Below are 20,835 nucleotides of genomic sequence, written 5' to 3' on the forward strand. Positions count from 1 at the left end.
TTGAAGACACTTTGTTTAATGTCTATGATTCATTAACATTGAACTCACAGCCACCAGCACTGTTACTCATGTCTGAGCCAAGCTCATCTCACACTTGTATTTTTCCTTAAGGCTGGGTACAGCCTTCTTAAGAATGGCAGCGTCAGATGGCCCTCGACATTACGCTTGGGGACCATCTGAAATAGCAAAATCACCAACAAAAAGCACCAAAATGGGAAAGAAAGAAACAGACAAACCACAAGAAGGATCCTTGTTTATTGCAGGAGCTGAAACAAGACGGCAGAGCTGGGGGCGGGTGTATGGGGCAACTCAGAATTGCCTGGCTGCTCTGCAGATGTCCGTGACTGACAGAGGAGGAGCTGCGGGTATTAAGGAATTACAAACACGCTTTGGCAAGCAGGAAAATTCCCAGATACGGAACCTGTAAACAAGGACGGACTGCCTGAAGGTTTGTTTCTATTCTGAGCTGATCTCCCATTCTCTGCATCTTCTCATTGGTCTCTTGGCCAGTGGTTTGGCCACTTCCCATCCAAGAAGATGAACAATCCCAGGACTGTCCTATTGAAGACTTCTGGACCAGGTAGACCTACTCCTGCCATTTGCCTGACCCAGGATAAGAATCTTGGGATTGATCAACTGTCCCAGTTTGTCTGGGACAGAAAGTTTTCCCAAGATGTAGGTCTTTCAGTACCCAAATCAGGAAAGTCCCAGGCAAACTGAGATGAATTGGACACACTCTATACATGTGAAAATGATTTACAAGCTTTAAATCCAAATTACTGAATATGGCAGACAGTTAAAATCTTATGAAATATTTTTATGGAGATAAAACAACCTGTAGTTCCTGCCCCATACCTACCTAGTTGCCAGAGTAAAGAAGTGTCAGTTTTCTGGCGTTAAGGCCAGATCTGTGAATACAGGAGCTTAATAGCAATACGAATTGTTTAATACTGCACAATGTATGTACAGCTATTGCCAATCCTCCCCACGTTGTATCACGAGTGCCACGAATTAGAACATGAAAGGCAGCAAGAAAATGGATGCTTCTTATTTCTGGGTAACACCCTGTGTGTCATGCAACCTTAATTACCCCCAGGCTATCGGACAGAGATTTGACTAGTTAATTCCTAAGTGCTTCGGTGGCCAGTAAAGTTTTTCTGAGTACTGTGAGCTGTTCTAGCAAATCATAAGAGAGAAACTGCGGAAACCCTCGACGTTGTAGCCAAGTGGGCACCTAGGGACCCAATTTCCCACTGGGGGCCGAAGTGGGGTCAGTCCTGTGGGACGGAGCCCTTCACCTGCGGGCTCTATGCTGACTCTGGGTAGCAAGTGTCAGAACTGAACTGAATGTTGGACACCAGTCGGTGGTAGAAGGAAGCTGTAGAAGCGGTGTTGGAAACATGGACAAAATTGGTGTCAGAAACGTGGTGGGTAAATACTACTTTCCCTCATGTGGTGGTTTTCTCCCTGATGGACCAGATAAGGAAACTGAGCTAAGAGGTGAACGATGCCTGCCAGGCCTAACTCTGCTAATGAGCGGAGAAGCCTGCATTTGGGTCTGGCCATCTTATGTCAGAGCTCACAGTCCCAGCCACAGCCTGTGCCACTGGAACACTGGGCAAGGGGCTGGGAGAGCCAGACCAGGGGATCCCTGCCCAGTCCTTCCTTCTCTTCATCTGGGAACAGAGGGAGAGTCCACCTGCTATCAACATGCAGCCACGAAGAGGGGGTGACTCCTCAGTCCGAATCTTCTCCCGCCCACATCTGGGTCACGCCAGGGTGGACAGATGTCCTGGGCAGCTGGCCATGAATGTGTTTGTGGACTGGAAGAGAATACAAATGCCAGAGGCTGATGGAAGGGTGACTCATCTGGGGCCTGCGAGCACAGCCTTCCTATCATTTGTCCTAGGGGTAGTCATGGAACCCAGGAGGGCTGGCAGGTGCAGGAGGAAGGTTCCAGGTAAGGAGCAAGAGGCTAGGGATTGTGGCCCCTGCTGACGCTGTCAGCAGCCTCAGTTTTCTGACCGTCTCACTGCTGTCTCAGCTCTGAGTAAGTTGGGTGCGGAGAGTAGTCAGCCGGGACAGGCCTGTGAGTGCTGCCCCCCACCCCCACGCCAGCAAAGCCAAGGTGGTTGGGGACAGAGAGAGGAACCAGCCTTTCCTCACTCTGGGCCTCAGTCTATTAAGTGTCTGTGTGATGCTGAACCAGGTGGTCACCAGGGCCTGCAGCTCCCACGCCCTGGCATTCTGTGGTCCATAGGTGGGAGACAGGATGACCCACTCTGAGGATCTGAAGTCCCAGAGGCAGCCCTGCCTCAGCCTCCGCCCTGCTTCTGGCTCCCCACGCCCCCAGGCACAGGCCCAGCCCCAGTGAGGGACACCTCAGACCTGTGTGTGTGTCGGGGGCGGCAGGGTCGTGCATAAATGTGTCCAGTTGCTTCATAGGTGACACTTTGAGTTCTGACAGCAACTCTACCGGTCATTTTACAGATGAGGACACTGATGCCCAGAGAGTGGGAGGCCTGGCCCCAAAATTCGCACTCTGCATTCCACGTGGGCCTTGGTGGAGAAGGGAGGGGGCTTCTCTGTCTATGAAACAGGGGGCATGATGGCAAAGTAACATGGGTTGTTGACTGTGCAATGTTGGGCAAATGCCTAACCTCCCTGCGTGCGTTGCCGTGGAAAAACTCCAGGCAGGACACAGAGGTCAAGGGAATCCTAGGCACTCCACAAGGGCTCCAGGAATCGTCTAGGCCTGAGCCTCCGGGACCCCCACCCTCCTGCATGGCCCACCCCACCCTCCAGCACCCAGCGCGTGTTATCGCAAATTTTACTTAGAAGTGAAACTTCGAAATGGAAACTTCGGATCAGTATCATTAACTGAAAAATCTCCACTTGCCATGAATTGAAGACATCACGCGAAAACCTGCGGGAAATCAAAGCAAAGACATTAACTTCTATTTAGATGCCCAAATCGGCAACTCTTACTTTCTCCCTGATTTACGGGGTGAAAAGGAACAGGAAGAGGGCTGCTCCGCTCCGGGACACCCACTACCGTCATTTGAACTACCGAAAACTCTCTGAAAACCTCTCTCTACCGTCCGCCGAGCGCAGGCCCACCCCTCCCCTGCGCCCGGGCCCAGCCCTCCGCCGTCGGGGAGGGCGGGGTGGGCAAGGCACCCATTGGGCCGCCTGGTCCGAGGTGGGCGGGGCCGGCGGGGCTGACGTTGCGCCGGGAATTCCTGCGAGGCACTTGGAGGCCCGGCTGAGAGCGCTAGCGGGCGCGAGGCGGAGCCGCTGCGCCCTGGGACCCGGGACCCCCGACCCGCCGCCGCGATGTACGACCTCGAGCGCGACTGGAGCCTGTCCTTCTCCGGCTGCGGGTTCCTAGGCTTCTACCACGTCGGGGTGACCCACTGCCTGAGCGAGCGCGTCCCGCACCTGATCCGCAACGCGCCCAAGTTTTTCGGTTCCTCGGCCGGGGCGCTGCACTGCGCCGCCTTCCTCTCCGGGATCCCAGTGGGTACGTCCGGGCCGCCGGGATGGGGCGCGCGGTGGAGCCGGGATTGGACACAGGCTGCGGGTACACCTGCTGTTTCCCCAGGAGACGGTTGCCTCCTCCAGTGTATCCTTTCGCCTCGCCCCGGGCATCTCCGTTGCCGTGCGTGGCAGCGAGGCTCGCCGGGTGGACCGCTCTTCTGAGCGTGGGAACCCCGAGAGGATCCCCTCCCCAACCTCCTTTTGGAGCCCGGGCTTGAAGGAAGCCCTCCAACCCGGGACTGAGCTCCAGGTCGTCTCGGGGCGACTGGGACGAGGGAGCGCGACGCGGGGGTCGGAGGGAAGCAGATTTACTCTGGGTCCGACCAGCAGGGGGCTTTATCCAGTGTCCCAGGGTGGGTGCCGCTTCCCGCTGGGGACTACAGGGACTGGAGACATCCCGCCCTGGGCGCTTTTGATCTCCGCCCAGCCCTCCGGGGGCTGAATGCCTCACAGGCAGAGGGCAGCTTGCAGGTTTGGAGTAGAAGGGGGTCCGGGACAGGTGGTTTGTGGTGGGAGGACCGGGGAGGAGAGGTAGAAAAGTTGTCTCCTCACCTCTTTTCCCGGTGTTTGAGACCCTTCCTAGGGGGCTGGAGGGGATCCCTGGGCATCCCCATCCCACCCTCTCTGCCACCACAGCCCTGCTCAGTACAGTGGAAATGAAGTCCTGTGCATTTGAATCTCGTCCTAATGAAGCATCTCTCCGTGTGGGTGCCTGTGGGAGGGGGGACTGGGGCTGGTGGCCAGCTGGCCTAAGTTATTTAGCATCCTTGACCTGGGGTTCTGAGCCAGGAGGCAGGGCCTGGAGCAAGTGGGAGCATGGAGCTGTTGGCACCCAAAGGCCTTGGGACAGGAACATAATGCACCTTTATCATCAGCCTCTGTTTATCTGGGCTTCCTTAAAAGTTTACTCTTTGCTCTACCCAGGGAGTACTGTGTTGGACACTTCCAGCAGAAGTGACTTTGTTCCTGGTGGTCAGGAATCCCTTGCCAATCAGCACAGCCCTGCCATTGGATAGGATCAGTGAGCAGACCCTGGGCTGATCAAGAGGTGGAGATTAGGAGAGGCCACCCTGGCTGCCTTCCCCATTGAGGAAGGGAAGAGCAAAGGGCAGGAAATATGACCTTAGGGAGGATCAGACTGGCCACATGGCCGTCCTACACACCTTGGGCTTTAGCAGCGGTAAAAGCCAAACCTTATGTCCCAGGGTTGTGACATCCACATGATCAGATGTTTAATTGGGACTGCATTCAAATGCACTGACCCCAGCACCTGATGTGCACTGACTCCAGTGTAGAGGGGTTGCTACCGGGCAGAGGACAGGTGCAGCCTGGAGCTGTGCCCTGTGGGGAGTGGCTCGGGACCACGAGTCTCTGCAAAGTGGGTCTGGAGGTTTTGGCAAGAGTGGCTCCCCAGGTTCTGGGAGCCCCAGGTTTCTGCTTTAACTGCCTGTCTCACTTGGGGACCACCAGGGAGCAGATCCCAGGGCCTGTGACCTGGACAGGACTCCTGAGAGCGCCTCTAAACCAGGCAGGAAAGAGTGGCAGAACCAGCCATCTGTGTGCAAAACATCGTCCCTTCTGCCTGGGCTCAGTGGGGCCATAAGTGCAGGGGTAGCTGAATGGAAGGCAGAGGTGGGTCAGGACCTGCTGATATGTGTCTGGCCTTCTGCATCCCAGGATTTATGAGTGACCAGGTCTCTGGCTGGGACAGGTACTCCTGCATGTCAGGGCAGTGCTGATGAGCCGGAGGGGGACCAGGCCAGTGAGTGGGGCCAGACGGAGCGTGAGAGTGCCCCGGGCCCACTGGACAGGCTGGTCGTTCTGGCATTAGTTATTAGGTGCTGCCTTTGGGTTGAGCACCTGCCGATTGTAGTGTATCAAATACTCACGGCCTCCAAAAATAGGTAAGGAAACATCAAACATACAGTCTGTCTCACAGACAGCAAACAGACTCATGGTTATCGGAGGGTAAAGGGAGTGGGAAGGGATAAATCAGGAGTTCAAAATTTGCACCTCTGGGGGAGTGATGGAAATGTTAGCTATCTTGATTGTGGCGGTGGTTTCATAGGCGTGTACATCTATCAGAATTCATCAAATTGTACATCTGAAATACGTGCAGTTTGCTGTCCAGAAATTACACCCACAACCTTGTAAACTGACTATACCTCAATTAATAAAAAAAAAGAAATTACACCACAGTGAAGTTGTTTAAAGAAAAAACCCACACCGTCTGAGACTTAGAGAGGCAGTGAAGTGACTTATTTCAGTCACTTGGCTAATAAGAGGTGGAGGCAGGATTCACACTCACGCCCAAGTTGGCACTTGCTCTTTGCGGCATTAGGCCCGCTCGTGCTGACGCTGCGATGCTGTGAGCACCTGGCTTCGGGCCTTGATGGTGTGGAGGGGGCTCCCCTGGGCCTCTGGAGGCTTGTTCCTGTGGCCAGGGCCTAGAGCAGCGCTAACCAATAGAAATATGGGTAGTTTCTATTTCCTAGTAGCCACATGGAAAAAGGGAATGACCTAAATGAAATTAATTTCACTTATCCCAATAGAGCCAAAGTATCATTTTCACATCTAGTCAATACAACACAGTATTATGAGATTTTTTTACTTTTTTGTATGTATGCTAAGGCATTGAGGTCAGTGTGTCTTTTACCCATCTCTGTTTGGACTAGCCACATCCCGGGCTCAGGAGCCGCCTGTGGAAGGTTGATAGCTTTCATGCCCTCAGGTTTCCGGTCTTGCACAGAGCATGCCCATCTCCAGGGTGGTCCATTCCTTTGGGTGTTTGTCTCCTCCTCCCCACACCCACCCAGACCAGACGCTGCAGGTACTCAGGGACCTCGTCCTGCACACCAGGAGCCGGAACATCAGCATCCTGCCCCCGTCCTTCAATCTGAGCAAGTGCATCCAAGACAGTCTGCACAGACACCTCCCGGACAACGTGCACCAGCTCCTCTCTGGCAGGCTGTTCGTCTCGCTCACCAGAGTATCCGATGGAGAAAATGTGCTGGTGTCTGATTTTCAGTCCAAAGACGAAGTCATAGATGTAAGCAGTTTGCTTATTTGGGTGTTGTCAAGTAAGAAAGCCGTTTCGTTGTGAAAGTGACACAGAGGGGGCAGTCTAGTTTCGGCCAGCTGCCTCATTCGTTTCTTAAGATACAAAAGAACCTGGTTGCCCACATTGCCGGTTTGCTTCCCGCACTAGGGTGACACAAACTCCATGTGCATCCAGTGGTGCAGTCCAGGGCATATGCCAACCCTGAGTGTTCCAGGACAGTTTCAGTTTTAAATCACACCTCCCCATCCTTCAATACTTGGCTTATGACCTCTTGATCCAGGGACCTCTTCCCATGTGTGTCCCTCCTCCCAACGATGCCCGTTCTGTCATGAGGACCACTCCAGTGAAGCCCCCCGAGGGTAGCAGCATGTCTTACTTGCCCAGAGAAGACCGGGGGCAATAACAAAATACCACTTCATTTGGCCAGTGCCTTTTGTGAGATTTATTTGGACATGACTTCACTTAACACAGGGCTATGCAAGCTAGCAGCCTGGCATGTAGCACCAGCAGCTTCTCAGTCACCAGTGTCGTCTCCCACTTACCCTTGTTTCCGGAAGCTTTTTTCTAGACAGCCATCACAGTATGTTCCCACACGCGTCCTTTCTCCCATTGCATCAGCATCATACCTGCTTGATGCTCTCGCATGGTGGGATCCAGGTGTGGTCCCTGGACCGGCAGAATCTGCATCACCTGGGAGCTTGTTAGAAGGGCAGACCCTCAGGGGTGGGGCGTAGAGTCTGGTTTGACAAGGATTCCAGGTGATTCTGCTGAAGATCCATATTTGCCAAGCCCTAATCTGGCCCCTTTCCATTTCAGTCAGGGAGTCCAGGATTCTTGGTCCTGCCGCGGTGGCCCGGGGTGAGCCTTGCAGTAGCAGGGACAGGCAGCTGAAGTCTGCAGACAGTGCTGTCAGATAATATATACTTGGGCCTGAAACAGTAAGGGTGCAGTTTGGTTCATCGTCACTGAACCATTTATTAAAGCACCGTCCCTGCACGTAGAGCATTTTCAGGCTTGTTGCTCTTGTTGCTTGGAGGCGGCTTAGAAAGACCCAGGGGAATTTAAAAAAAAAAAGCAGACTGTTCTTAACTGTGGTTTCTCTCTCTCTTGTCTTCACAGGCTTTAATTTGTTCGTCCTTCATTCCTTTCATCTTTGGCTTCATCCCTCCCTCCTTCAGAGGCGTGGTAAGTCCTCTTTTGAACCATGTGTGCACAACTCCTGCCTGTGTGGCGCTGGGCTCAGGCACCCTGGGACCCTGGGACCTGAGGACCTCTCTCTGAACTCAGAGCCCTTTGCCTCAGGCTTCAGGCAGAGATCCCATAGCTGCCCCCGCTCCCTGCCCACTTCCAGGCTGCCTGGGCAGCAAAACTAACTTCCTGTAGAATCATTATCTGGCTGCCGTAAGGTGAGCTGTTCATGTAATCTTCATGTGAGCACCGAAATAGGTGCCCAGTGGGCTGGTTAAAGTATCAGATGCTTAAGAGTCAGTTACTTACTTAGGGAAGAGCTTTATTCTTCGGGGATGAGAATTTCAGTCCTCTCTGGATCCGACTCAGTCCTTTTTAGCTCGTGGCTCTGGGCAGAAGCTGCCGACAGGGCTGCCATTCGGTTACATTCAAAAAATCTGCAGACCCACGTGGGTTAATTGTGAGCCCCGCCTCCAGTGGAGAAAAAGAACTTCAGGTACTTGTTCTGCAGGCTCTGGACGAGATGCTGGGTTGTGGTGGACCACCTGGCAGCCTCCCCCCAGGGCAGCGGTTGTCAACCAGAGATGACTGTGTCCCCAACCCCAGAACATCTGGTGATGTCTGGAAACAGTTTAGGTGGTCACAACTGTTGGCGAGAAGACATGACACCCCAGTGTCTCGGAGCAGGGAGCAGGCAGGCACTTCAGAAGCCCGTCCGGTTCACCCTTTAAGAGCACCGCTGTCCTCACGTTGCTGGGCGAGTTGCAAAGGCAGGCTACCTGCAGCCTCACTCATGCCCCAGAGCGGACCCGCAACAGGCAGAGTTGTCCCTATTTACAGGTGGGACAACTGAGGCCTGGAGCAATGAAGTGGCCACCCCAAATCTATATAGCTCTGCCTGGCAGGCAAACCTGGAATCAAGTCCCTTTGCCCACACGAGGTAGCTGGGCCACTTGGGACACACTTCTTCACCTCTCTGAGACTGAACTGCAAAACGAGGCTTAATGATAGTGCAGGGTCGTAGCGCTGTTGTCGGAATGGCATGCAATGATGCAGTGAAGTCTCAGCACGGGGCCTGGCCCATGTAAGCCTTTGGTAAATGTGGGACACTTTGTCATTGTTGTCCTTAACGTCTTTCCACGTCCCCCAGGCGGCTTCAGCCACGGTGCGTACGCAGCCACCCACCGTGTGTGCTCAGACACAACCTGCTGAAAATTAGAACAGACTGTTCGTAGGGTTCCACAGACTCAGAACGTCGTGAAGTTCAGAGCAGAGGGAAAATTCTGCATGGCAGAGGAGTAACTGGACTTGAAGATGTCCCTGGAGTGAAAAACAGTCACCTGCTTCCTCCCTCCTCAGTCTTAGCTAAAGATCCCTGACACTGTGTCCCATTTCCCTTTCTGCCAGTGCGGGTTTTGGTGCCTTCCTACCTCCTCCCTAGGAATTGTTGGGCAACGATTTAGGAGATGCTGCTATGTCCACACCTCTAGTCATTCTTGGACTCCAGGCAAAACTCTCTTGATAGCTAAGGCATGGCTGAACATGCCTGGGTATTTTCTGGCCTTGTTTTAGGCCAAAGTGTGTCCTGAGATTTCTTCCTTTGGAAAGACTGGCCGGGGAAGTTCTTCCAGTTGTGGTATTTGAAGGCCCCCCCTCTGTGGGGAGTGACGGCTGGGCTGTGACGGTCATGGGTTTGGGAATCATTCTAGACGTTGGTTTCATAGGTGCAGGCTTGGTCCAAACGGTACCAGAGACTGCCTGCCCCAGCCTGGCCATGGGCACTAATGTTATTTAAGGATATAAATACAGGAAAACTGATTCTCACAGTACTTACCCCAAATGCCTCCTTGTTGTGGGATAAGATGTCGGTTTCTGAGGGCTGTCCAAGTCCCCCAGGTCCCTGTGTCATTTCAGTCTCCAGTGCTGGTTCTCACTTCCAAGTTGTGGACAGAGACAGGCTCACAGGTCAAGTGTCTTGTCCAAGATTTCTCAAGTAGCAAGAGGCCTCTGGAATGAAGCCCATGGCCAACCATCTGTCTCCTGTAGGACCTGGTCTACATTACACTCTGTCCCCATTGCACACAGCGTCCCTGGCAAATGGTTTCTTGATGTGAATTACATGGGCACGCCTACGGGTGCCCACCTGGGCTGAGGACTTGGCCATCTGAACCTGGGCCAGATGCCAGCCTCCATCTGCCTTTTGGCCAGGCACTTTTTGTGCAGTGCGTAAACTACACAACAGCATGTAACAACCCTGAGTCGCCCTGGCCTGGCCCAGAAATGCTCAGTAAGGATTTGGTGAGTGATTCCAAAGCCCTGTCCTCCCACTGTGTCCACCTGCGGCTCTGAGAAACCTCTTCCCATAATCTGAAACACACAGAAGACACCAGGCTTCTGACAGTGTGTCCTTTCCACACCCCCCCTTAACAGAGATATGTGGATGGAGGAATGACTGACATCTTACCTTTCCTTGATACCAAAACGACCATCACTGTGTCCCCCTTCTATGGGGAGAGTGACATCTGCCCTAAAGTCAAGTCCACGAACTTTTTTCACGTGGACCTTACCACGCTGAGTCTGCGCTGCTGCTCAGAGAATGTCTACCTGCTATACCAGACGCTGTTCCCTCCGGATCTCAATGTAAGAGAAGCTGTGTGTTCTAGGGGTGCTGTTCTCCTTTGCATCCCTGTTTGCCAGGGGGCCCACCAGTTCTCTGAACGAACCTACCAACAGAAACAGACCCCATCATTAAATTGGAGCTCAGGGCTGCCCGCTCTGGTCACTGGAATCCCCTGGGGACATCTACAGTGCTGCTGCTCAGATCCCACGTCAGGGCTATGTCTTAAGAAACTGATGCAGGAAAAAGAATGTGGGGAGAGAGGAGGGCCATGTCCCAGGCCTCAGCTGAGTCCCTAGGATGCACCCCACCAAGTGTGGGTCCTTGGCTTTGTGCAGAAAGGAATCAAAGAGCGAGCCACAGTTGACTAAAAGTAGATTTACTCAGAGATGCACACTCCGTAGACAGAGTGCAGGCTGTCTCAGAAGGCAAGAGAAAGGCCGTGAGGTGTGAGGGTTGTTAGTTTTTATGGTAACTTGCTATGCTCACAAGTGGGAGGGTTATTCCAGCTGCCCTGGGGAGGGGGCTGGGATTCCCAGGAGCTGGGCCACTGCCCACTCTTTGACCTTTCAAGGTCAGCCTTGCAACTGTGATGGCACCTGAGAGCCATTGACCATGTTAATATATTGCAATGAGTGTATGATGAAGCTCAAGGTCTACTGGAAGTCAAATCTCCTGCCACCTCGGGCCTCAAGGCCAGCTGGGAGTTGAATCTCCACCATCTTGGTGTTAACTGCTGTGTCATTCCTTGAATGGCTGTGCTCTGCCCCTTTTCCTCCTGTTTCAAAGAGGCAGCCTGGGCAGCAGGATTTTTTTTTTTTTTAAATTACCCTGATGATTACTATTTGCGGCTGTGGTCAAGGCTGCATTTGGTGATTTAACCTTTTTTGGTTTTTGGTGGTGGTTGTGGCTAGTGGGCCTCACCGCCCTCACGTGGTGAGGAAATTGGCAGGGAAAGGAGGCTGTGCAGGACTGGTTTGTACACAGAAGAGCAGAAGAGGCAGCTATCACGGGCTCAGGACAATGAGATCAGGCCCCGGGATTTCTTAGGGTGGATTCATCTGGGACCAGGGGAGCCCGCAGAAACCAGCACCCATCATGCTGAGGTGCCAGCAAGGGGTCTGAGGACGCAGGGTTGTTCGAGCCGAGCCCCGGGGAGCACAGAGCTGGGCCCAGCCCCGCTGCGGCTGTGCACACAGCAGCAACTCGGAGCTTGGAGTCTGCAGTCAACTGCCCTGATTTGTTCACAGGTGCTTGGAGCAATATGCCTTCAAGGCTATTTAGACGCGGCCAGGTTCTTGGAAGAGAACGGTAGGTGTGGCGCTGGTCGGAGGAGGGCATAGACATGCCCTTTTCACAAGCTTTCTGTCTGCACTCTTGGTAAATGGGGGAGTGAGGCTGGCTCTAAAACCCAGCGCCCTGCACCTTCACCCAGTGTCTTGCTCAGCTCTCTCCTTAGCCCTGTGAGACAGGAAATCTTTGCCCCACTTCACAGTGGGGGAGACGGAGAGGCAGCCAAGGGCCCGCTCCACTCCCTGGGAGGCCAGGCTGGGCTCTGAATCCCGGCTGTCACAGCCCCAGGGCTCACCCTCCCTCCGCAGCGTCACCCGTCTACGTGCTGAAGGCAGTCCGTTTGTTCTCCTTTTCTCCTTGAACTATTGTGAACCTCTAGTTTAACAAGGAAGGAAGATAAACAGGGATTCTGGGCTTGGGCCTCATGTGAAGCAGTCAGAATAGTTGCTTCCAGCCAGGTACGGGCCCTGCCCATCAGCCCAGCTGTCTGTCCTGGAGCAAGTTCCTGCCTTTGAGCCCCGCTGGCTTACCCAGGCTGCAGGAGCTGGGCTCTCAAAATGTCAGAGTGGACCCAACATTAGGTGTGTCTGGGGCTCTTTTCCTTTGATACTAAAAGTTGGTTCATGCATTGGTCCTCTGAATTTGTCTTTGACCAAGACCAAGGAGATGGTGTGGTTACTAGTAGTGGACGACCTGGCAGCCTCCCCCCAGGGCAGCGGTTGTCAACCAGAGATGACTGTGTCCCCAACCCCAGAACATCTGGTGATGTCTGGAAACAGTTTAGGTGGTCACAACTGTTGGCGAGAAGACATGACACCCCAGTGTCTCGGAGCAGGGAGCAGGCAGGCACTTCAGAAGCCCGTCCGGTTCACCCTTTAAGAGCACCGCTGTCCTCACGTTGCTGGGCGAGTTGCAAAGGCAGGCTACCTGCAGCCTCACTCATGCCCCAGAGCGGACCCGCAACAGGCAGAGTTGTCCCTATTTACAGGTGGGACAACTGAGGCCTGGAGCAATGAAGTGGCCACCCCAAATCTATATAGCTCTGCCTGGCAGGCAAACCTGGAATCAAGTCCCTTTGCCCACACGAGGTAGCTGGGCCACTTGGGACACACTTCTTCACCTCTCTGAGACTGAACTGCAAAACGAGGCTTAATGATAGTGCAGGGTCGTAGCGCTGTTGTCGGAATGGCATGCGATGATGCAGTGAAGTCTCAGCACGGGGCCTGGCCCATGTAAGCCTTTGGTAAATGTGGGACACTTTGTCATTGTTGTCCTTAACGTCTTTCCACGTCCCCCAGGCGGCTTCAGCCACGGTGCGTACGCAGCCACCCACCGTGTGTGCTCAGACACAACCTGCTGAAAATTAGAACAGACTGTTCGTAGGGTTCCACAGACTCAGAACGTCGTGAAGTTCAGAGCAGAGGGAAAATTCTGCATGGCAGAGGAGTAACTGGACTTGAAGATGTCCCTGGAGTGAAAAACAGTCACCTGCTTCCTCCCTCCTCAGTCTTAGCTAAAGATCCCTGACACTGTGTCCCATTTCCCTTTCTGCCAGTGCGGGTTTTGGTGCCTTCCTACCTCCTCCCTAGGAATTGTTGGGCAACGATTTAGGAGATGCTGCTATGTCCACACCTCTAGTCATTCTTGGACTCCAGGCAAAACTCTCTTGATAGCTAAGGCATGGCTGAACATGCCTGGGTATTTTCTGGCCTTGTTTTAGGCCAAAGTGTGTCCTGAGATTTCTTCCTTTGGAAAGACTGGCCGGGGAAGTTCTTCCAGTTGTGGTATTTGAAGGCCCCCCCTCTGTGGGGAGTGACGGCTGGGCTGTGACGGTCATGGGTTTGGGAATCATGCTAGACGTTGGTTTCATAGGTGCAGGCTTGGTCCAAATGGTACCAGAAAATGTAACTTGTGTAACTGGAGTAATGGGGGTGGGGATGGGGGACAGAGAGGAGAGGGGCAGGAATGGCGATCAGTGAAGAGTGGAGGGGCAAGGCCGGGCCCACAGCAATAGGGAGCTGTGGAGGGCTGCCGAACCAAGAGTGAGGGCAGTCAGGGGAGAGCTCTGGAAAGTCCCCTCGCTGCAGTGCAGAGAAGTGAGAGCAGCATCCAGGAGGCCAAGAAGGCAGCCATAGGCTTGACTGGGGTCGGGGCAGCAGAGGTGGCGGAAGGAGCCCAAGGGAACAGGACCTGGGGATGACCAACCAGAGATTCAGGAGGAGGAAGACTCAGGGATGAAGTCCTGGGCTCTGGCTTCTGCCGTGGGGACAGGGTGGGGATGGGAGGAGAGGGTTCTGCTCATGGCTCAGTGCTCTTGCGGGGTCGTGGGTTCTGCAGGAAAGCTGGTGTGCCCTGTGTGTGATGTATGGGTGTGCGATACCCAGGGGCATTTTTGGGTGGTTGTGCAAGAGGCACAATGATGTCAAAGTCCGAGGTTCTGAAGAGCAGTCTGGATGGGGGTGGAGTTGGGGGGCAATCTGGGAATATATAATGGTGATAGATCTTATAGAAGTTACTAGGTGCCTTTGGATAAGCCATCTCCCCTCCCTGGGCCTCTGTTTCCACATCTGTAGCAAAGGCATTTGTATTAAATGATGTCCAGGCAATTGTCAGTCATTCTAAGGACTGGCATGTGGGTGGGTGTTGGCAGCATGGGGGGCTGGGTTTGGGTTTAATGATCTAAGCGAGGTCCTCCCTCGGCCAGGCTGGCCTCCTGCAGAGGACAAGTCAGGGTGAGACAGATGTGCTCTGGGAACAGAGTCCTTGAAACTTTCTTAAGGGAAAAATGAAGTCCCAGAGGGTGAGCTGTGTGTCTAATAGAGGCTGGAAAGATCTGGGGGAGCGTAACCGGGACGTGTAACCTGAGGAGCAAGGTGTGGGCATCCCAGAGCCATGCCTGGTCTTTTAACCTGAGATAGAAGGCAGTCGTGGGCATCCGGAACTACCCGTCCCGCTGCCCCCAGCCAGCCTGCCAGTTCTGAGCAGGAACCACTCATTCTATCAGCCTGTGCACCGACACCTAGGGCAGTGGTGCACAAACTCCCTTACCTAATGCTTCTTTCAAGGCCGTGTGATGGAAGGGTACCACCTTTGACATCAGACCTACATTTGAATCGCACTCTGCCACGTATTGGCTGTGTGGCTTTGGAAGAATTTCTTAACCTCTCTGTGCTTCTGAGTCCTCAGCTGAAAAGAGGAGACGATGATGATGGTAGCAATTGAACAGCTGCCACAGGGCCTGGAATGCTGACTTAACCAGCGGTTCGGTTATTATAAATGGGTTATAATCCTTATCTTTCAACCTCATGAATCCCATGTGGCCACAGAGCCCACACAACCAGAGCCCCCACTTTCTCCCTGCTAGGAATGCCTGCCCTCGGGGATCCCTGCCTTGTACTAGTAACCGGCCTGCCGCTTCCCGGGTTTGGTGGGCAGATGGGTGGGTGAGTGATGACCTCGCTGCCTGAATTCACCTGATGGGTTTGTTTCCATGTCCTTCGGAGGCATCCGTGTCAGGCCCCAGCCATGCCTGAATGCATCCTCGGGAGAGTTGGAAGTCCTTGAACTCCCCGGGGAACCTGTGAGCCTGGAGACTACCCCCGGGGTGGCTGCCTGGGGGGCGAGGCCCCAGGGAGACGAGCTTCTGGACCACCTGCGCCTCAGCATCCTGCACTGGGATGAGAGCATCCTGGAGACCCTGTCGCCCAAGTTCCTGATAGGTGCTGGCTCTCCGGGGGGGGGGGGAGGTGGACAGCAGAGGAGGCTGCTCTCTGTGACCCCGCAAGGGGCGGAAAGGGTGGTTTTCCTGTGTGTTAGAGGGAGGTAATGCTGCCCTGTGGGAAGAGATGGGGTGGAACAACCATAGCAGGCCGCCGGGGCCCCCACCTCGCAGCACAGGCCTCCTATCCACCTGGGTCCTGGCTCAGTCTCCCTTCCCAGGGGGTCATGGCCAGAGGAAAACAAACTCCAGCTGAGCTTTGAGTTAACCTGCAGTGCCCTCTGCTCCCAAGGTCCAGGCACACCGGATTTCGGGGGACTCTGGGGGTGGTCTGTTCTTTGAGAACACCATTCTCTGCCTGTCCACCCATCTCAAAGCCTTCTCTCTAGAAGGGCCCTCCTAATTTCTCCCTTCCCCCAAACCACAGTTTTGAACCTTCTTTGAAGCTGGTGCATTTGATCGGGTCATCAGCTATCTGATGGACAGATGTGTGCACCATCCAGCTCTCAGTCACTTGGGGACATTTGGGGAAATTCAAAGATGAACTGGATCCCATTTCTTGGCCCCTGAGGCACTTACACCGTAGGAGTTGCACTAATCGGCAGCTGCCCAGGTTAATGTGATTTGAGGCATCACAATGCCATTACAAAGGGGAAGTAGAAGGCTAGGAGATTCCAGGCCGAAGAGATGGAATCCAGCTGAAGGTGCAAAGCAGAGCTTCTGAAGTCAGGGTAGGGGGTGGTTTGAGCAGTTAAGCCTCCTGAAATAGTCAGTTTAAAAGAGAGCCGTTCACTAGGACCGTGTACCCAGTAGGCGATCAAAGGGCTATTTGGGCACATTCCCCATTTGATCTCATTTGTGAAAGCTGCTTTTTCTGCTGCCAAGATCTGTCTATTTCACAGAAATTCCAAGCACTATGTGGGGAAGATAGGCTGATTTTTATGCTGGTGGGAGACAAGATGTCTAAATTGTATTTTCAGCACTGAGAGAAGCAGTTAGAAACCAAGATGGGTTCATAAGCAAGATCTGCAACTCCTTCCCTGTTAGGGTGATGTCCTATATGATGCTGCCCTGTACGCTGCCCATGGAGTCTGCGATTGCTGTGGTCCAGAGGTGAGTGTTTCAGGTGCCTTTGTGTCTGTGTAGAACGCCCCCGAAAGGTGTCTCACCGGTGAGCCCCAGCCCATCCCACCTCCTCTTCATTGCTGTTCTAGGTTTGTCCCTTCTTCTAGGTCTGCACTTGTACTTGGGGAGTTCATTCATGCTGTGCTGGGAGGGACCCGAGGCAAACGTCTGTGCCTGCTTTATTTCTGCGTATTGTTCCCCTCGGCCCTCTTCAGATTCACTTTGGGTTTACCTTCCTTTTAGCAAGTATGTCCTTCAGTCCATCTTTTAAAGTCCAAACCATCCTTCAAAACCCAGCTCAGTTCTCTGGCTTTCATGAACCTTCCCAGGTCCCTTCCTGGCTCTACTCAACTAGCCACCTGCTCCCACCCAGCCTTGCCCTGCATCGAGGTCTGTTTCTGCATTTCCCAGAGCCCGAGGCGTGGGGTCCTTTTGTGTTGGGGGGTTGGGAGTCTGTGGAGGGCTGCAGTCAGGCCTCCTTAGCTGCTTCCGCTGCTGGGCGGGACATGTCGACCCCAGGATGCTCTGCATCGGTGGCCACAGATGGGTCAGATCCTGGAAAACCAAGGCCTTTTGCTTTTACTTCTATGTTCAGCTTTCCCGAGTCAAAAGCGGCCTTCCTTTGCTTAGGGGTTTTAGGTAGGCTTGTCTTCGGGAATTTCTCAGATTGGTGTTAGAAGTGACCCTGGCGGTTTACCTGGACCCGGTGGTATTGTTGTAAGATACCTCCCTTTGGTTTGGTTTTTGTTTTGTTCTTTTTGCTTCGGCCCGTCTCTGTGCTCACATGATGTGTTGTCTCTCTGTTTTATTCCCCCAGACTGGTGATGTGGCTTCCACACGTGCCTGACGACATCCAGTGGCTGCAGTGGGCGGTGTCCCGGGTTTGCTCCCGAGTGGTGGTGCACCTGCTCCCCACTTCCAGGTAAACAACGTGCCTATGGGTGTGTGTGTCCCACAGGCACCCTCCTATCTGCTCAGGCCTCACATGCCATTTTAGAAATGTCTTTGGGCCCCAGTAGGTGGCAAGGAGTTTATCTTGTATCACAGGGAACACTGTCTTACCAGGGACAGCTGAGCCAATCAGAGGTGCCAGTGCATCTGCTGAAAGATGGTCAAGACTTAGCTGCACAGGGCACGGTGAAGCCCGGGGAGGGGGCGGGGAGGTGTGTCCACTGAGCCCAGTTTTGATGGCGGAAGAGAGAGCTGGACGATGAAGCAGAGGAAGGGCAGGTCCCTAAAGATGCAGTTCAGCTAGCGTCAGAGAGCACTGGTTTGCCTAGGGGAAGTAGGTGGGGATGCCGGCAGCACAGGGAGTGGGTGGGGCATGGAGAGGCGGGGCCCCATTTGGGGGCGAGGTGCCAGCTAAGGCAGATTCCCGTCTAACCTCAGACTTGCTGAACCACAGTCCCTCGTGATGGAACTCGGCAATCTGTGTGCTTCCCATGGTCTGGATGCTGCTGCTACTTTCGGGGTTCTGAAAACTAACTCAGCAAGCAGAGCCTTGTTCCAGTCACAAGGGCTGGACCTTACCCTGAACATTGTGGGTCTCGGCCTCCTCCCCTGTTCGTTCGGGGGGGTGCTCCTCTCCTCACGGGGCGTCCATGAGGCTTTGGGGAGCCCCTAGCACAGTCCCGGGCACATGGGGGCACTCGGGAGACAAGGCCACAGCTGTTAGTGCTGTTAGCAGACATGGAAGGGTTTAAAGCAGGCTGTGGAACGACCCAGTGTGCACTGGGAAGTGGCCATGTGGAGGCGGTGGGGTCACCCGTGAGGGGGCAGCTGCGCTGGCCCAGCAAGGAGCAGGGCTTGCTCTCAAGACGCTTTAGGACTGAGAGGCGTCCAGAGGCTCTAGGCCAAAAGCTGTCGGTTGTGAGCCCTGGTGCCTGCCCATCCTCCAGGGAGTGGGGCAGGAGGCGGCGGCCTGGGGGACGGCCGTGCGGGCTGCAGTAGGGCGCCCCGGCAGGTGAGCTGGTTTGAGTGGAGGAAACGGATGGGCTCCTCTGTGCCCGTGAATAGCCAGTGCAAGGTGTCCAGGTGGCTGGGAGGGCCACAGGTTTTGGAGGGCCGGGATGGTGACATCAGCCCTGGGGGCTGAGGGAGTTGTGGTCTGGGGCTGGGCCACCCTGCAGGTCCCAAAGCATGTGGCGGTATGCTTGGCATCCCTGGCAGTGTCCATTCGTCCTCCCTGACACTGAAGACTTCAGGGCAGCAGGTCAGTGGCTGACTTAGAATTCATCTGTTTCAGATCCCAAATACCAGCGAGGGACCAACAGCCTGACTGCCACAAATCAGAACATGAGGGGCACCCCTGGCCTCTGTGCTCCTCCTAGGACCCGGACGCCCGCCCTGTGGACTGTCCAGCAGAGGCCGAAGTTGACCTCTGTGATATATAGAAAATGGCCTCTGTGATGAATTTATTGAAACCAAAAGCAATATATTTGTTTCACAAATAGGTGGGATGCCACTTTGGGTGTAGGGTGTAGGAGGTGGTCCAGGGCTTCCTTAAGCCCAATGTGTATGCATCGGAGGTGGGCTCCAACGGTTGGGAAACTGCATGAGGAAGACCAGCATGGAGGGTCCGCCACCAACTTGCCTTTCAGCCCGCTCAGCTGTCCAGGTGAAGGTTCCTAAATGGCCAGAGTTTGGGCTGGGGGGACCTTGTGGCTGGGGGCTGGGCTGTCCTTTGTGCATCTTGGGGGTTGGAAGGAAGAGAAAAGTGTGATCCCATCTCTCTGTATAGGAAGCAGTCAGTGCAGGGCAAGGGGGGTGCCATCCTCCCAAGGACACCCCTGGCCAGGGGGCATTGAAAGACAGGAACTTATTTATATTCTAGGACACCTTTTACACCTAAATATGTGATAAAGAGTTTTACATAAAATAGAAGGAAATCTTCTTATCTGTTGAATTATGTATTATGGGAATCAGTGAGATGTGAATGGAATAAGCCTTTAAAAAAACCCAGCACAGAAGATGGTACCCCCGGGTCCTCAACTGGCCTTCTCCCTGTTGTCTGTGCCCCCACAGCTTGAATGGAGTCGAGCAGGAGGCGGGACCCACCTCCTCTCCGGTGCGGCACTCTGTGGGCAAGCACAGCACAGAGTGACCGCAGGTGAGCTGTGTGTGTCTGTTTTTCTCATTTATGCATTCGAGAATAACCGAAAGCAAATAAGCAGTGATAAGCTCAAAATCCCAAATGTTGGCCCAGAAGGCTGCGACTCTCGCCCACGCCGTGGAGGTGTCCCGGAGCCGAAGAACAGGCGGGTTCAGGCAAAGCGCCCCACTGCGAGGGCGTCCCCTTTAGAGGGGAAGGTGGTTCTGGGTCTAGACTCTACGTGAACACCTAGAAGGCAGGGAGTGCTTGTGAAAATACAGGGCCATCACACAGAGAAGCCCCGCTCGGGGGCTCCTGGCCGGCTCCTTGCGTTTCCGGGGGCCTCCTGTTGTGGTAGTGCTTGCTCCCCAAGTGAGGCGAGGGTGGTGAGCGGGGGGCTCGCCCAGCCACTTGGCCACAAAACAAAGAGCTGGCCTGAGTGGGGGAGGCCACACGTGCCTGACACCCACCTGGACTCCCAGTGACACACCCTCATGCCTGCCCTGGCGCCAGACTCTCAGGTTTCCCAACTGCCTTTGTTGTCAGAACCACAGCATAGGCCTAAACACACACAACGCACTTCAGCAGTATTTCGCAATAGCCCGTGTATTTCCCTTTAGACAGACCCTGTACCCTGGTTCTGTGATCGTTACAAGGAAAGAAGTATGTTTAACGGCTGATAGGCTTTCACAGGACTTATTTTCTTACTACTTTTTGCAATTATTCAACCTTATAATGAGCATATGTTTTACGATTTTTAAAAAATGTGCATGAAGACAAGGAAGTCTGGTACTTTCTAAAGAAATGGCCAAGGCTCTCCTCCCACCTGTGCCTTAAATGCTACCCCATCTCCTCCTCTTTGGCTGGGCCCATAAGTCCTCCCCCCATCCCCACCCCCCGACCAAGGCCTGATCTTTGGAATACTCCGCTATCAGCAATGCTCAGCGTGCAGTCTACTGAATGCCAGGGAGCAGCAGTCTATTTGGTACACAGACAGCAAAACTTGATGCAAAGCATGAGCCCAGTCTTGTTAAGCGAATAAAATGTGTAAGCGTGCACACCTATAGAACAGAGACGGAAAGAATCTGTGCCAAAACACAGCGCTTCCCATCATGCCATTATTCATGATTATATTTTCTGTTAAATTTCTATGTATTACTTTCGTCAGAAAATAATTCATAATAAATGTGATTTTTAAAGCA

General features: G+C 53.9%; 1 protein-coding gene and 1 long non-coding RNA gene across 3 annotated transcripts; one reads left to right on the top strand and one right to left on the bottom strand.

Moving 5' to 3' along the window:
- Window positions 1-241: 241 nt before the first annotated feature.
- On the bottom strand, window positions 242-3,125 carry LOC140700304 (uncharacterized). Of its 2 annotated transcripts, XR_012078702.1 has the most exons (4): window positions 3,071-3,125; window positions 2,835-2,926; window positions 1,700-1,823; window positions 242-421 (listed from the first exon to the last, which is right to left on the bottom strand). It is a non-coding gene; the product is annotated as an uncharacterized lncRNA (long non-coding RNA). The 2 variants fall into 2 exon arrangements; XR_012078701.1 differs by lacking the exon at window positions 3,071-3,125 and having other exon boundaries at window positions 2,835-3,021.
- A 42-nt stretch (window positions 3,126-3,167) lies between these two features.
- PNPLA3 (patatin like domain 3, 1-acylglycerol-3-phosphate O-acyltransferase) lies at window positions 3,168-20,835 on the top strand. The gene is made up of 9 exons (XM_015241684.3): window positions 3,168-3,523; window positions 6,357-6,589; window positions 7,721-7,786; window positions 10,220-10,429; window positions 11,657-11,717; window positions 15,203-15,418; window positions 16,398-16,530; window positions 17,360-17,464; window positions 18,788-20,835. The coding sequence occupies exons 1-9, from the start codon at window positions 3,337-3,339 to the stop codon at window positions 18,870-18,872; spliced, it is 1,296 nt and encodes a 431-aa protein (XP_015097170.1). The 5' UTR covers window positions 3,168-3,336; the 3' UTR covers window positions 18,873-20,835.

The sequence above is a fragment of the Vicugna pacos genome, chromosome 12 (genome assembly GCF_048564905.1).
Source record: "Vicugna pacos chromosome 12, VicPac4, whole genome shotgun sequence".
Taxonomy (NCBI): Eukaryota; Metazoa; Chordata; class Mammalia; order Artiodactyla; family Camelidae; genus Vicugna; species Vicugna pacos.

Coding starts and splice junctions, on each gene's coding strand:
- PNPLA3 (XM_015241684.3), top strand. CDS start 3,337: ATGTACGACCTCGAGCGCGACTGGAGCCTGTCCTTCTCCGGCTGCGGG. Junction 3,524..6,356: donor CCTCTCCGGGATCCCAGTGG/GTACGTCCGGGC, acceptor ACACCCACCCAG/ACCAGACGCTGCAGGTACTC. Junction 10,430..11,656: donor TGTTCCCTCCGGATCTCAAT/GTAAGAGAAGCT, acceptor ATTTGTTCACAG/GTGCTTGGAGCAATATGCCT.